The 14,765-nt window shown below is 44.4% G+C and overlaps 2 protein-coding genes across 3 annotated transcripts in view; both read left to right on the top strand.

The window, feature by feature from the left end:
• LOC118944430 (keratin-associated protein 6-2-like) overlaps positions 1-1,463 on the top strand; it is a 52,641-nt gene extending 51,178 nt beyond the window's left edge. The window contains exon 3 of the mRNA XM_036963632.1: positions 1,453-1,463. Within this exon, the coding sequence (XP_036819527.1) occupies positions 1,453-1,463 (11 nt within the window). The remainder of the gene's footprint in view (positions 1-1,452) is intronic.
• A 7,657-nt stretch (positions 1,464-9,120) lies between these two features.
• Positions 9,121-13,757, top strand: LOC110513834 (carbohydrate sulfotransferase 1-like). 2 transcript variants are annotated; one of them, XM_036964367.1, is made up of 2 exons: positions 9,121-9,586; positions 11,957-13,757. In XM_036964367.1, the coding sequence occupies exon 2, from the start codon at positions 12,006-12,008 to the stop codon at positions 13,281-13,283; it is 1,278 nt and encodes a 425-aa protein (XP_036820262.1). In that variant the 5' UTR covers positions 9,121-9,586; positions 11,957-12,005; the 3' UTR covers positions 13,284-13,757. The 2 variants fall into 2 exon arrangements, with proteins under 2 accessions (XP_036820262.1, XP_036820261.1); XM_036964366.1 differs by having other exon boundaries at positions 9,125-9,512.
• Positions 13,758-14,765: the final 1,008 nt, after the last annotated feature.

The raw sequence follows: 14,765 nt of genomic DNA, 5'->3' as shown, positions 1-14,765 counted from the left end.
GTGTGGATATGAGATGTTCCAGGTCAAGTACACATTCAGCATAGAGGAAGCAGAGACTGAAGGAACTGCGGATGCCCATGGTGCAAACCAAACATTGTTGTTTACAGACGTGAGCCAATCCCTGTTCAGTGTATGATATTTTGTTAATTATAAAAAGTACATCTTATAAGCTCTTATTAACCAATGATAATGCATACATAGATGCTTCACAAACTATGTATAAGTAAATGTTGTACTATATAAGGGAGAGCCCTAAAAATAGTCAGACTACAGCCACCCAAATCATGGACTGTTCTCTGCTACTGCACGGCAAGCGGCACCAAATCACCAAGTCTAGAACCAACAGGATCCTAAACAGCTTTTACCCCCAAGCCATAAGACTGCTAAATAGTTAGTCTGTGTAGCTATTGGTTAACTAATTAACTCTCTGCATTGACCCTTTTTGCACTAACTCTTTAGACTCATCACATACGCTGCTCCTACTGTTTTCCCTAACTGATTTCCACCAGTCTAATGTCCATTGCTCGTGTTTCTTGGACCAAGAAAGTCTCTTCTAATTGGTGTCCTTTAGTAGTGGTTTATTTGCAGGAATTTGACCATGAAGGCCTGATTCACACAGTCTCTGAACAGTTGATGTTGAGATGTGTCTGTTACCTGAACTCTGTGAAGCATATATTTTGATTTGTTTAACACTTTTCTTTTTTGTTGGTGGCTACATGATTCCATGTGTGTTATTTCATAGTTTTGATGTCTTCACTATTATTCTACAATGTAGAAAATAGTGAAAATTAAGAAAAATCCTTGAATAAGAAGGTGTGTCCACACTTTTGCCTGGTACTGTACCTCCCTCAATGACCTCGTACCCCTGCACATCTTGTGTCTTCAGAAGTTACTTTTTTATCTTTATTTAACTAGGCAAGTCAGTTAAGAACAAATTCTTATTTTCAATGACGGCCTAGGAACAGTGGGTTAACTGCCTGTTCAGGGGCAAAATGACAGATTTGTACCTTGTCAGCTCAGGGATTTGAACTTGCAACCTTCCGGTTACTAGTCCAACGCTCTAACCACTGCCCTACTACACCTCAGCAATTTATACCAATAAATGTGAGATTTCAACCTTTCTTTGAGAATGCAGCAATACTAGTTATTGTTTATGGCCCTCATGACAAATAATTACTTCAGGAATTACATAGATTACATTAGATGTGGTTACATTTAAGAGGTTTTGAAATTGTAACAAATATTTCTGATGATACTTTCCTGAACTAACGATGTAAAAAGGATGACTTAATGTCTGTAAGTGTGAAACATCTGCAGTTTGTTTAAATTGACCCATTAGTCTTCCCTTGTGCTGGGGTAAAAAGTTATTAAATACTGTATTTAATCTGTATTTCATCACAAAGATTTCAGGTAATCCTTCTCTCACTCGTTCTCTGTTTTCCCCTCACTCAGGTTTCAGGTGATCCTTCCCTCACTCTCTGTTTTCCCCTTCCTTTCACAAACAAGACTAAAGCAAATCCCTCCAAATCCTTGTGTGCCTTGTTCAAGCTGTGAATGAAACTTCCAGACGTAAAACGACTCGCTAAACTGTCGCCAAGTGCTTATAACAGCATGGGGGGAAAGAGAAGAAGGAAGAAAACAACAACAATCAGTTAGCGTGTCGTTTCATCCTGTCGGCGCCCCGTCCTTTTAAAACATGTTCAAGCAGAATAACGTTAGCCGATAACGAGGCTATCGCGCTGCAGCAGATGCTGGCCTTCCAATAACGCGACGTCTCCCCTGACATGGCTTCACAAGCTGGGCTTATTGACATGGGGCTCTGGAGACGGGCTAGAGAATCAGGACTGGCTGTCCACAACAACAATGGCCTCCCAAAAGCCCCACAGTAAACACATCCAAGAGCCTTTCATCTCCAAGGTTACAACAATAGCACATCTACCACAGGAAGCATCAACCGAAGTATATCCACACAACATTGTGAACGTAGACATGGAGCGAAATGCCATGAAACCTATATGGTTTAATGGGGGGGATTGATTTGTTGTTAGCCCAGGCCCAGGATCATGGCCAGCAGGTTGTACAGTTTATGCAAAGGTCATTACTACAACAGTGAACATAGCGATATGTAACCTTGTCTGGTAATGTTGAGAAGTTGAAGCCACAGTGATACATCTCACCCAACGGGTTAGTGTGCAGTTGACTGCCATTTGTAAAAATGTTGTTGTGAATAAAGCGCATAAAAAAGAGTGGACTAGTACTAGTGACTTAAAAACATTCAAGGCAATATTCAATATTGAGAAGAAAATCAAGTATCATACAGATATCGCTAATCATAGTATAATGATTAGTACCTCTTCTTTTCAAATCTCTGTTTATTGAATTTTCAACAAATGCATTCCAAACAGTAATTAACTAATAATACCCCAAATTCAATAAAAAAGAGGATATATTTTCAGAATATTCCCCCCATGTTTTTCACATTCTCTGTTTGATAAAGGAGGATTTAATCTGTGTACACTCCCCCATGCTTTTCACATTGTGCGTTTCATTTCGTAGTAAAACTCTCCAGCCTTTGATGTGTTCATCGACAGAAAAAAATACAGCTGACAGGATACCTCTCAGGATACCTCTCTGGATACCTCTCAGGATTCCTCTCAGGATACCTCTCAGGATACCTCTCAGGATTCCTCTCTGGATACCTCTCAGGATATCTCTTAGGATACCTCTCAGGATTCCTCTCAGGATACCTCTCAGGATACCTCTCAGGATACCTCTCAGGATTCCTCTCAGGATACCTCTCAGGATACCTCTCAGGATATCTCTTAGGATACCTCTCAGGATTCCTCTCAGGATACCTCTCAGGATACCTCTCAGGATTCCTCTCAGGATACCTCTCAAAAACATTTTCAGTCGTTATCACCTTTTTTTAGCTGCCATTCTCTCTCTCTTTATCTCGCTCCATCTGCCCATTCTGGCATGTGAAGTATCAGATATTTCAGCCAACACGAACAGGGTTGCTTTGGTTCAGAAAATCTATTTTTCCTTCAATGACAAATGGTTTTATTTGGATAATGGTTTTTGTGAGAACATTTAAGAGATGATGGCCTCATACGAGGACGATAAAGATTTGTTTTGGTATGAGTATGGCTTGCCCAGTCAAAAAACAGCTAGATGGACGGACAGACAGACAGTGATATATGGAGGACAGCGACGGCCTTGACAAACAATTTTGAATAGACTATCAGGAATGTCACCATGACGGCAGAGTTGAAGAATCCAATGTTTGACAAGAGTGTTGGTTGTTCCTTTTCACTAGGCAGTCTTCCATAAAACATCAAAAAGGCTACACAACACGGACCAAAACCCAACATGAGACAAGTAGGAATCTCAACGCAAGATAATAGGCAGGAAAAACATGCATAAATAACCATTTGCCACCTTGGCATAACGCTGCTTACAAGATGTATAGTAATTGTCAATGTGGCCACTAGACATAGGCGTTCCACACTTCCTGGGATTACTAACCCTCCGCGCTTAACCACCACAAATATTACAAAACATACAGTGCCTTCAGAAAGTATACACTCCTTCTTTTTCAACATTAATGTGAATGTCAAATGGTGTCTTCTGAGTCACTGATCTACACACAATACCCCACCATGTCAAAGTGGAATATTGTTTGTTGAACGTTGTCGGAATTAATACAACAATTCTAAGCTGAAATGTATTCAGCCATTCAGTATTCAAGCCCTTTGTTATGGCAAGCAGAAATAAACCCAGGAGTGAAAATGTGCTTGTCAAAGCACATAATAAGTGGTATGGATTCACTCTGTGTTCAACAATAGCGGTTCACATGATTGTTGAATGACCCCCATCTTGTCACGCCCTGATCTGTTTCACCTGTCTTTGTGCTTGTCTCCACCTCCCTCCAGGTGTCACCCATCTTCCCCGTTATCCCCTGTGTATTTATATCTGTGTTGTCTGTTTGTCTGTTGCCAGTTCATCTTGTTTGTTCAAACCTACCAGCATTTTTGTCTCAGCTCCTGGTTTACCCCAGTCTCTCTTTTTCTCGTCCTCGTGGTTTTTGAACTTTGCCTGTCCTGACCCTGTACCCGCCTGCCATCCTGTACCTTTGCTCAATTTCTGGATTACCGACCTCTGCCTGACCTGACCGCCGTCCTGTACCTTGGCCTCTGCTCTGGATTATCGACCCCTGCCTGCCTTAACCTGTCGTTTGCCTGCCCCTGTTGTTACAATAAACACTGTTACTTCACACAGTCTGCACTTGGGTCTTACCTTGATTCCTGATACATCTCTATGATTTAATTAATGAACCCTTATTTTACCAGGTAAGTTGACTGTGTGTGTGTGTGTGTGTGTGTGTGTGTGTGTGTGTGTGTGTGTGTGTGTGTGTGTGTGTGTGTGTGTGTGTGTGTGTGTGTAGTTAATATGCAGTGTGGGTGGGTGTGAATGTTAGCCATATGATATTGCAGAGTGAAAATAATTTGGGTTATTTTATATTTAACATCCCTGTGCTGTTTATCCTGAACTGATCTCCGAGGTAACACTGGCTCGTTTCATGTTTATTATGAGCCCACCCACTCTCCTATCAATATCTGGGTTGTTAATCCCCTAGAGAGTCTCCCTCTCGGAGATGCAGAGCTCTAGGCGGTATAGTGCTGACGCCGGCCCGGTTTGAGGAGAAACGTTAACATTCCTGCTACAGCTCAAAATCCAAACCGGTATCCCCCAATATGAACAGCTTTAGGACTACCTATTTTTCAGTGACTTGAATTTAAAGTACATCTCAAAGGTCAGATTCCTGGTGATCTGAAATGACCTGCTACCATCAGGCTTTGAGGCAGTAGCCTGGACACAGATGTGTTTGTGCTTTTGACTGTTTGGTTTGACAATTTCACGGAGTTGGCAAGAGAGCAGAAACAGACTGACACCCAGGCTATTCGGGCAGATGTAACCTATCAGATGTATTTTAGCCCTCTGTAAGGTGTGAGAGTTGCAGGGGACATTGTAGGTGTAAGTCAACGATTCTACTAAACCATTTGCCTCCATATTTAGGAAGCATTTACATGTTAATTGAGTGCCAGTCACAAACCAAAACAGTTAAACATGTTTTTGGATTGCATAAATAAAATTTCACCCTAAACATAATGCTAATATGTGAAGTCACTGTGGGAATCCATGCATCAGAAGTACCATATACAATTAAAAACTAAATATTAAAATACGATTTAACATCTAAATATCTATTATTTACATTTTTTCTAATGTCCATTGCTCGTGTTTCTTGGCCCAAGCAAGTCTCGTCTTAATATTGGTGTCCTTTAGTAGTTGTTTCTTTGCAGCAATTCAACCATTCAACCATGAAGGATTCACACAGTCTCCTCTGAACAGTTGATGTTGAGATGGGTCTGTTATTTGAACTCTGTGAAACATTTATTTGGGTTAGAATTTCTGAGGCTGTTAACTCTCATGAACTTATCCTTTGCAGCAGAGTTAACTCTGGGTCTTCCTTTCCTGTGGCGGTCCTCATGAGAGCCAGTTAACTCTCATGAACTGATCCTCTGCAGCAGAGTTAACTCTGGGTCTTCCTTTCCTGTGGCGGTCCTCATGAGAGCCAGTTAACTCTCATGAACTTATCCTTTGCAGCAGAGGTAACTCTGGGTCTTCCTTTCCTGTGGCGGTCCTCATGAGAGCCAGTTAACTCTCATGAACTGATCCTCTGCAGCAGAGGTAACTCTGGGTCTTCCTTTCCTGTGGCGGTCCTCATGAGAGCCAGTTAACTCTCATGAACTGATCCTCTGCAGCAGAGTTAACTCTGGGTCTTCCTTTCCTGTGGCGGTCCTCATGAGAGCCAGTTAACTCTCATGAACTGATCCTCTGCAGCAGAGGTAACTCTGGGTCTTCCTTTCCTGTGGCGGTCCTCATGAGAGCCAGTTAACTCTCATGAACTTATCCTCTGCAGCAGAGGTAACTCTGGGTCTTCCTTTCCTGTGGCGGTCCTCATGAGAGCCAGTTAACTCTCATGAACTGATCCTCTGCAGCAGAGTTAACTCTGGGTCTTCCTTTCCTGTGGCGGTCCTCATGAGAGCCAGTTAACTCTCATGAACTGATCCTCTGCAGCAGAGTTAACTCTGGTTCTTCCTTTCCTGTGGCGGTCCTCATGAGAGCCAGTTAACTCTCATGAACTGATCCTCTGCAGCAGAGTTAACTCTGGGTCTTCCTTTCCTGTGGCGGTCCTCATGAGAGCCAGTTAACTCTCATGAACTTATCCTTTGCAGCAGAGTTAACTCTGGGTCTTCCTTTCCTGTGGCGGTCCTCATGAGAGCCAGTTAACTCTCATGAACTGATCCTCTGCAGCAGAGGTAACTCTGGGTCTTCCTTTCCTGTGGCGGTCCTCATGAGAGCCAGTTAACTCTCATGAACTGATCCTCTGCAGCAGAGTTAACTCTGGGTCTTCCTTTCCTGTGGCGGTCCTCATGAGAGCCAGTTAACTCTCATGAACTGATCCTCTGCAGCAGAGTTAACTCTGGGTCTTCCTTTCCTGTGGCGGTCCTCATGAGAGCCAGTTAACTCTCATGAACTGATCCTCTGCAGCAGAGTTAACTCTGGGTCTTCCTTTCCTGTGGCGGTCCTCATGAGAGCCAGTTAACTCTCATGAACTTATCCTTTGCAGCAGAGTTAACTCTGGGTCGTCCTTTCCTGTGGCGGTCCTCATGAGAGCCAGTTAACTCTCATGAACTGATCCTCTGCAGCAGAGTTAACTCTGGGTCTTCCTTTCCTGTGGCGGTCCTCATGAGAGCCAGTTAACTCTCATGAACTTATCCTTTGCAGCAGAGGTAACTCTGGGTCTTCCTTTCCTGTGGCGGTCCTCATGAGAGCCAGTTAACTCTCATGAACTGATCCTCTGCAGCAGAGTTAACTCTGGGTCTTCCTTTCCTGTGGCGGTCCTCATGAGAGCCAGTTAACTCTCATGAACTGATCCTCTGCAGCAGAGTTAACTCTGGGTCTTCCTTTCCTGTGGCGGTCCTCATTAGAGCCAGTTAACTCTCATGAACTTATCCTTTGCAGCAGAGTTAACTCTGGGTCTTCCTTTCCTGTGGCGGTCCTCATGAGAGCCAGTTAACTCTCATGAACTGATCCTCTGCAGCAGAGTTAACTCTGGGTCTTCCTTTCCTGTGGCGGTCCTCATGAGAGCCAGTTAACTCTCATGAACTTATCCTCTGCAGCAGAGTTAACTCTGGGTCTTCCTTTCCTGTGGCGGTCCTCATGAGAGCCAGTTAACTCTCATGAACTTATCCTCTGCAGCAGAGTTAACTCTGGGTCTTCCTTTCCTGTGGCGGTCCTCATGAGAGCCAGTTAACTCTCATGAACTTATCCTTTGCAGCAGAGGTAACTCTGGGTCTTCCTTTCCTGTGGCGGTCCTCATGAGAGCCAGTTAACTCTCATGAACTTATCCTTTGCAGCAGAGTTAACTCTGGGTCTTCCTTTCCTGTGGCGGTCCTCATGAGAGCCAGTTAACTCTCATGAACTGATCCTCTGCAGCAGAGTTAACTCTGGGTCTTCCTTTCCTGTGGCGGTCCTCATGAGAGCCAGTTAACTCTCATGAACTTATCCTTTGCAGCAGAGGTAACTCTGGGTCTTCCTTTCCTGTGGCGGTCCTCATGAGAGCCAGTTAACTCTCATGAACTTATCAATTGCAGCAGAGTTAACTCTGGGTCTTCCTTTCCTGTGGCGGTCCTCATGAGAGCCAGTTTCATCATAGCGCTTGATGGTTTTTGCGACTGAACTTGAAGAAACTTTCAAAGTTCTTGAAATTTTCCGCATTGACTGACCTTCATGTCTTAAAGTAATGATGGACTGTCATTTCTCTTTGCTTATTTGAGCTGTTCTTGCCACAATATGGACTTGCCACAATATGGACTATTTGGTCTTTTACCAAATAGGGCTATCTTCTGTATATCACCCATACCTTGTCACAACACAATTGATTGGTTCAAACACATTAAGAAGGAAAGGAATTCCACAAATCAACTTTTAGCAAGGCACATCTGTTATTGAAATGCATTCCAGTTGACTACCTCATGAAGCTGGTTGAGAGAAAGCCAAGAGTGTGCAAAGCTGTTGTCACAATGGTCGTAATGAGCGAACCAAGGCGCAGCGTTGATTGAAGTTCCACATCTTTATTTCGGTGAAACTTTAAACAAAAACAATAAACCAATAACAACGTGAAGAAGTGGTGCACATGCACAAACACAAAACAATATCCCACAAACACAGGTGGGAAAAATGGCTACTTAAATATGGTCCCCAATTAGAGGCAATGATTACCAGCTGCCTCTAATTTGGAACCATACAAAACACCCACATAGAACATTTAAACTAGAACACCCCCTAGTCACGCCCTGACCTACTACACCATAGAGAAACAAGGGCTCTCTATGGTCAGGGCGTGACAGCTGTCATCAAGGCAAAGGTTGGCTATTTCAAGAATCTAAAAATTAAAATGTATTTTGATTTGTTTAACACTTTTTTTGGTGACTACATGATTCCATGTGTTATTTCATAGTTTACATGTCTTCACTATTATTCTACAATGTAGAAAAAAGTCCAAATAAAGAAATACCCTGGAATGAGTAGGTGTGTCCAGACTTTTGACCTCTACTGTATATGTATATATATGTATGTATGTATGTATATATACATATATATTCACATATTTGTTTTAAATATATGTTCCTTTATATTACTTTCTAACCCTGCCACCCCTCCCCTAATTGAGTAAACTAGTGAACAACAACGCTTAGTCCTCTACTTCCAGCTTATACATACTATATACTTAACATCTTAATATCTTATTTGAAAAGCAAATATCTCCTCTAGTTTCTGAAATAATCTCGTACGCAAATCCAAATAAACAACAGGCCCAGTGGGGGCCAATAACAGGATAATTGTGGCCATTGCGTACATTCTGATAACTGTTCTTGATGGGTTAAAAACCTGACTAAGTCTGCGTTTGAATTTGAGTGAGTGAGTGAGTGAGTGAGTGAGTGAGTGAGTGAGCGTGAGAGCCAGAGAGAGGAGCGTTTGGGGGTGGTCCAGACATTCAGTCCATGTGTAGCCTACCTCACACGCACACAGCCTCCTCGCATCAGTTGAAAGAAACCTGACTGCGCGACGGATGCAGTGCACGAAGCTCCTGCTGTTCCACATCTTTCATTTGAATCAGTTATTTTTTCCATGTAGGGTGTTTTCCCGACACTATTCGGTTTTGTAAATGGTTTCTTAAGTGTGAATACTCATGGATCTATTGCGCAAGAATATTCCTCTTATTTCTCCGCTATCCCGATGGCAGAAGCGGGGACAAAGCCGAGGAGCGTACCGGGGATGCTGCTTTAGTGGAAACCAGACGCGTTGTCTGTGATTGGAAAAATCGCACGGCTGCTACTTTTCTTTGCGATTGACGGCAGTCCTTAAACACAGCCGTCAATAAGGTAACTAGGCTATCCTGTGGAAACAGACGCGCTCAATGTGTTTCCATTATATTGTGCGATCTAATTGCAGCAGGGTAGGTTCATTTAAAACATGTACCAATGTGTGGATAAAGTTATTGTTTTACAAATACTCAATCCATGCCTTCCGTTATGTTTGGTTAGTTGGTTGTGGTGCATGACATGTTTATATTTAGCGTATATGCATCAGAGAAGCTTACCCCTGCGTCCCCGCGCGCACAGACGGACACAAACCGTTAGCTCTGTCGGTAGACATTACTTGCCAGTCGCATGCTGTTTAAAACATCACTTTTCTACAGGTGGCGCAATTATTCCAACCACATAGTGGCAAAGCGTTGTTTAATGCGTTGTTACAATTGTAATAGTCTATGCTCTCTTATCGTGTGCTGATTTCTTATGATATTGGGCCACTGCTCAAGTGTCTGTCAGAGGAATAACCTGGGCTATAGGTACCACTATCTACAGAAATAATAAATTAACAAATAGATGCTTAGGCCTACCATTCATTGCACTTATTTCGCTGACATCTAATGTCCTACATTTCCTATTGTTCTGTAGTGATATCGGATAGAGGGAGCATTATGATATTTTAATATTTCAAGGTTAATTTAGGCCTATAGTTTGGAATAAAGTCGTTACATTTTAAAAGTCTATATTTTTCAGCGTTTGGGTTTTAGTTCCCGGTGTAACAATGTGAATTCGGTTGAGGTGGAATCAGAGCGGAACTGAGCGCCCCGAAAGAGGAGCCTGAGCTGATGATGATGAATGCTGATTGTAGTGACTGACTACCATTCAGAGCGATCACATTTTTTGTACAGAAATACAAAGGCATTTATCCTACATAATGTATCACTGCCACACAAAGCCTTTTGAATTGTCATGTTAATTAATTTTTTTATGGATTCCCCCTTTTTATGACATTAATTCAAACCGTAGAACGTTGTGCTACTGTGGATGGTTTTACTTGTCTTTGTGAATTATATTCTGCACTCACCTCTACACAGACATATTATTTCAATTACAAAAGCTAGCTGGTCAGAGAAACAATTCATTTTGATTTATATTTCTGGCTACTTGATTCTCTCTCTCTCTCTCTCTCTCTCTCTCTCTCTCTCTCTCTCTCTCTCTCTCTCTCTCTCTCTCTCTCTCTCTCTCTCTCTCTCTCTCTCTCTCTCTCTCTCTCTCTCTCTCTCTCTCTCTCTCTCTCTCTCTCTCAACCCCTGCCTTTCGGGCAGAGATTAGTGGAGGGTGAACTAACAGTACATTAGTGATTGAGCATTCAGTGGACATAAGAGACTTTTGATATCAGCTTATTCAGTAGAAGCAACAAGCCACAACAGAGGGAAAGCCATCTGGCGCATCGCTGGAGGTCACATAGAAAGCAGAGGCACAGAATACACTGACACAGAATACACTGCACTGACACAGAACACACTACACTGACACAGAACACACTGCACTGACACAGAACACACTACACTGACACAGAACACACTACAACACACTACACTGACACAGAATACACTACACTGACACAGAATACACTACACTGACACAGAATACACTACACTGACACAGAACACACTGCGCTGACACAGAACACACTACGCTGACACATAACACACTACACTGACACAGAATACACTACACTGACACAGAATACACTACACTGACACAGAATACACTACACTGACACATAACACACTACACTGACACAGAATACACTACACTGACACAGAATACACTACACTGACACAGAATACACTGCACTGACACAGAATACACTACACTGACACAGAATACACTACACTGACACAGAACACACTGCACTGACACAGAATACACTGCACTGACACAGAATACACTACTACACTGACACAGAATACACTACACTGACACAGAATACACTACACTGACACAGAACACACTACACTGACACATCAAACTGAGGCTCTCAACACTTGATGCATGCATCATTACATAACTGGTATACACTTCACAACAACTGTTGCAAGTTCAGTTCTTTATTAGAGGCTATAGTACAATGATATGCATCAATAGCAGGGTTACTCCGTTGTTCTCTAGTGTAACCATTATTTCCTTCCCCCTCAGGTATATGACTTGGCTCTGACCGCCGTTGTTCTCTAGTGTAACCATTATTTCCTTCCCCCTCAGGTAAATGACTTGGCTCTGACCGCCGTTGTTCTCTAGTGTAACCATCATTTCCTTCCCCCTCAGGTATATGACTTGGCTCTGACCGCCGTTGTTCTCTAGTGTAACCATTATTTCCTTCCCCCTCAGGTATATGACTTGGCTCTGACCGCCGTTGTTCTCTAGTGTAACCATTATTTCCTTCCCCTCAGGTATATGACTTGGCTCTGACCGCCGTTGTTCTCTAGTGTAACCATTATTTCCTTCCCCCTCAGGTATATGACTTGGCTCTGACCGCCGCCGTCTAAATGAAGTGGCCCAGCCATGCAATGTTCCTGGAAGGCAGTGATCCTGCTGGCCTTGGCCTCCATCGCCATCCAGTACACCGCCATCCGGACTCTCACCTCCAAGCCCTTCCAGCTTTGCCCCGTGCCAAGCCCCCAGAACTGTGGCCTCCTGGGAGGCCCCGAGACAGAGTCCCCCATAGAGGGGCGGGCCGGCTGCGACGACTACCCCTACTTCAGCTTCAACGCCTCCCGTAAGACCCACATCATGGTGCTGGCTACAACGCGCAGCGGCTCCTCCTTCGTGGGCCAGCTGCTCAACCAGCATGCTGACATCTTCTACCTATTCGAGCCCCTCTACCATGTCCAGACCACTCTGATCCCTCGGCTATCTCACAGCCGCAACGCAGCCGACCGCAGGGTGATGCTGGGTGCCAGTCGCGATCTCCTGCGGAGCCTCTACGGCTGTGACCTCTACTTCCTAGAGAGTTACATTAAGCCGGCGCCGGCCAACCACACCACGGACAAGCTGTTCCGTAGAGGGGCCAGCCGGGCGCTATGCTCGCTGCCCGTGTGTGATGCCTTTGGACCCACCGACGCCAATGTAGAGGAGGGTGACTGCGTCAAGAAGTGTGCCTCCCTCAACATGACCCTGGCGGCCGATGCCTGCCGCGAGAAGCGGCATGTGGCGATCAAGGTTGTGCGTGTGCCGGAGATCGGGGACCTGCGGGCGCTGGTGGAGGATCCACGGGTGAACATCAAGGTTATCCAGTTGGTGCGCGACCCTCGCGGGATCCTGTCGTCGCGGATCGAGACTTTCCGGGACACCTACCGTCTGTGGAGGATCTGGAGGGCCACAGGGCGGAGGCCCTACAACCTGGACCTCAGCCAGCTGACAGTGGTTTGTGAGGACTTCCTCGGCTCTGTGTCCACAGGACTCAGCCACCCCCACTGGCTCAAAGGGAAGTATATGCTGGTGCGTTACGAGGATCTGTCCAGGAACCCTCTGCTGAAGACCATGGAGATATATGACTTCCTGGGTCTGCCAATGGACAAGAGCGTGGAGGAGTGGATACAGACCAACACTAGGGGCAGCACCGAGCTGTCGGCTAAACACAAGTACGGTACAGTGAGGGACTCAGCGGCCAACGCCGAGAGCTGGCGCTTGAAACTGTCCTACGACATGGTGGAGTACACGCAGGCCACGTGTCACAAGGTTCTACATCAGCTGGGCTATAAGGCAGTAAAGTCAGCTGAGGAACTGAAAAACATGTCGCTCTCACTCGTGCAGGAAAAAACTTTTGTACCTTTTTCCTAACAAAGATAGTTGCCGGGTGACTTTTTTTGATATATTTATAAACGTTGCCTTATAATTTTCATGGGTTATGTTTGTGTTTTTGTCTTTGATTTCAAATTTGCACTACAACTTAAGAATTCTTAAAGTCATCTGAGGGGGGGAGTTCACTTGTTGGTTTAGGAACAGCACAAAATGTTTGATTTAAAGAAAAACTAGAGATAAACACACCAGTTTACAAATGTAAATTCAACTCCCGAGGATTTCATAATGAAGACCATTGACTTTTACTTTCAGCCGTCTGAACTAAATGCAAAGCACCGTCCTCATAGATTCCCTGTATGCCAGCTGTTGCATCAACACACACAGTGAATGTTGCCATTCCCTCTAAGGGGTGACTGAGTCCGCGTTGCAGGAGGACAACAGACTTTTATAGGACTGGACAACATTGGACTGGACAAGACCAACTGTGCAATAAATAGTGAATGTTGCACTCAACCTTTACCAGGATCGTCTTTCTGTCAAGGGGAACGGGGAATACTGGTGACAGGGTGTCACATAACGCAGGGTAATAGCCCACGATACCTACACCCCCCCGAGTAAAGGGCTTAAATCCCACAGGAAGTGGTATGAATGTTTCATCACAGCATCAGGCGTTCAGGGTCTCTAACCATCTGTTCCTAACAAAGTCATGAATACTAACCCAGCATCCATAGCAGGAACAAGAGGAAATGGTACAATTGAGTCCATGGGGGGGGGGTGTTTTTTCCATTGGTGACCAATAAACAGCACTTCCGAAACATTCCTAAACCCAGTCAGAGGTAAAGGCATTAGCGTTACATCACACCCCTTGCCACCGCAGTATCTGGGGCAGATTTGTATAAGCATTTTCCTCAATGGAATGTTAGCATCTGTTGAGAGGGATTAAAACGTAGAACGTTAAGGTGAAACAAAACAGAGAATTATTATGAATTGAAGAGATATTTTCATCTTGTGTTTTTAAGCATCGTCTTCCATTCCTTTCAGAGAAAACTAAGCTAATCACTCATGACCAAATCTAAATCTGACTCCCTTGGCTCTTGAATGTATTTAGAAACAATGCTATACTGAATAGTGAAGGGTGTGAATGCCCAGGTCAAAGTGAAGTTTAGGGACAGTGTGGACTGGGATTTCTATTCGTTTACCCAGAACAGATAACGCTGTATATGGGAATTCACACACACTGTGGCTCATCAGTATTGGTGGCTGGGCGTCCATTGAGATGCAGAACACAAGGCTGTGATCCTACTCTGTTCCGGGGATGGAAGCACACTCTCCCACTCTCGCTCTCTCTCCCACTCTCTGTCGCTCTCTCTCTGTCTCACTCTCCCACTCTCTGTCTCCCTCTCCCACTCTCTGTCTCACTCTCCCGCTCTCTGTATCACTCTCCCTCTCTCGCTCTCTGTCTCACTCTCCCACTCTCACTCTCTGTATCACTCTCCCACTCTCGCTCTCTGTCTCCCTCTC

The sequence above is a fragment of the Oncorhynchus mykiss genome, chromosome 26, assembly GCF_013265735.2.
Source record: "Oncorhynchus mykiss isolate Arlee chromosome 26, USDA_OmykA_1.1, whole genome shotgun sequence".
NCBI classification, from domain to species: Eukaryota; Metazoa; Chordata; class Actinopteri; order Salmoniformes; family Salmonidae; genus Oncorhynchus; species Oncorhynchus mykiss.
The sequence above is the reverse complement of the archived record's forward strand: the minus strand, read 5'-3'. Positions and strand labels throughout refer to the sequence as shown.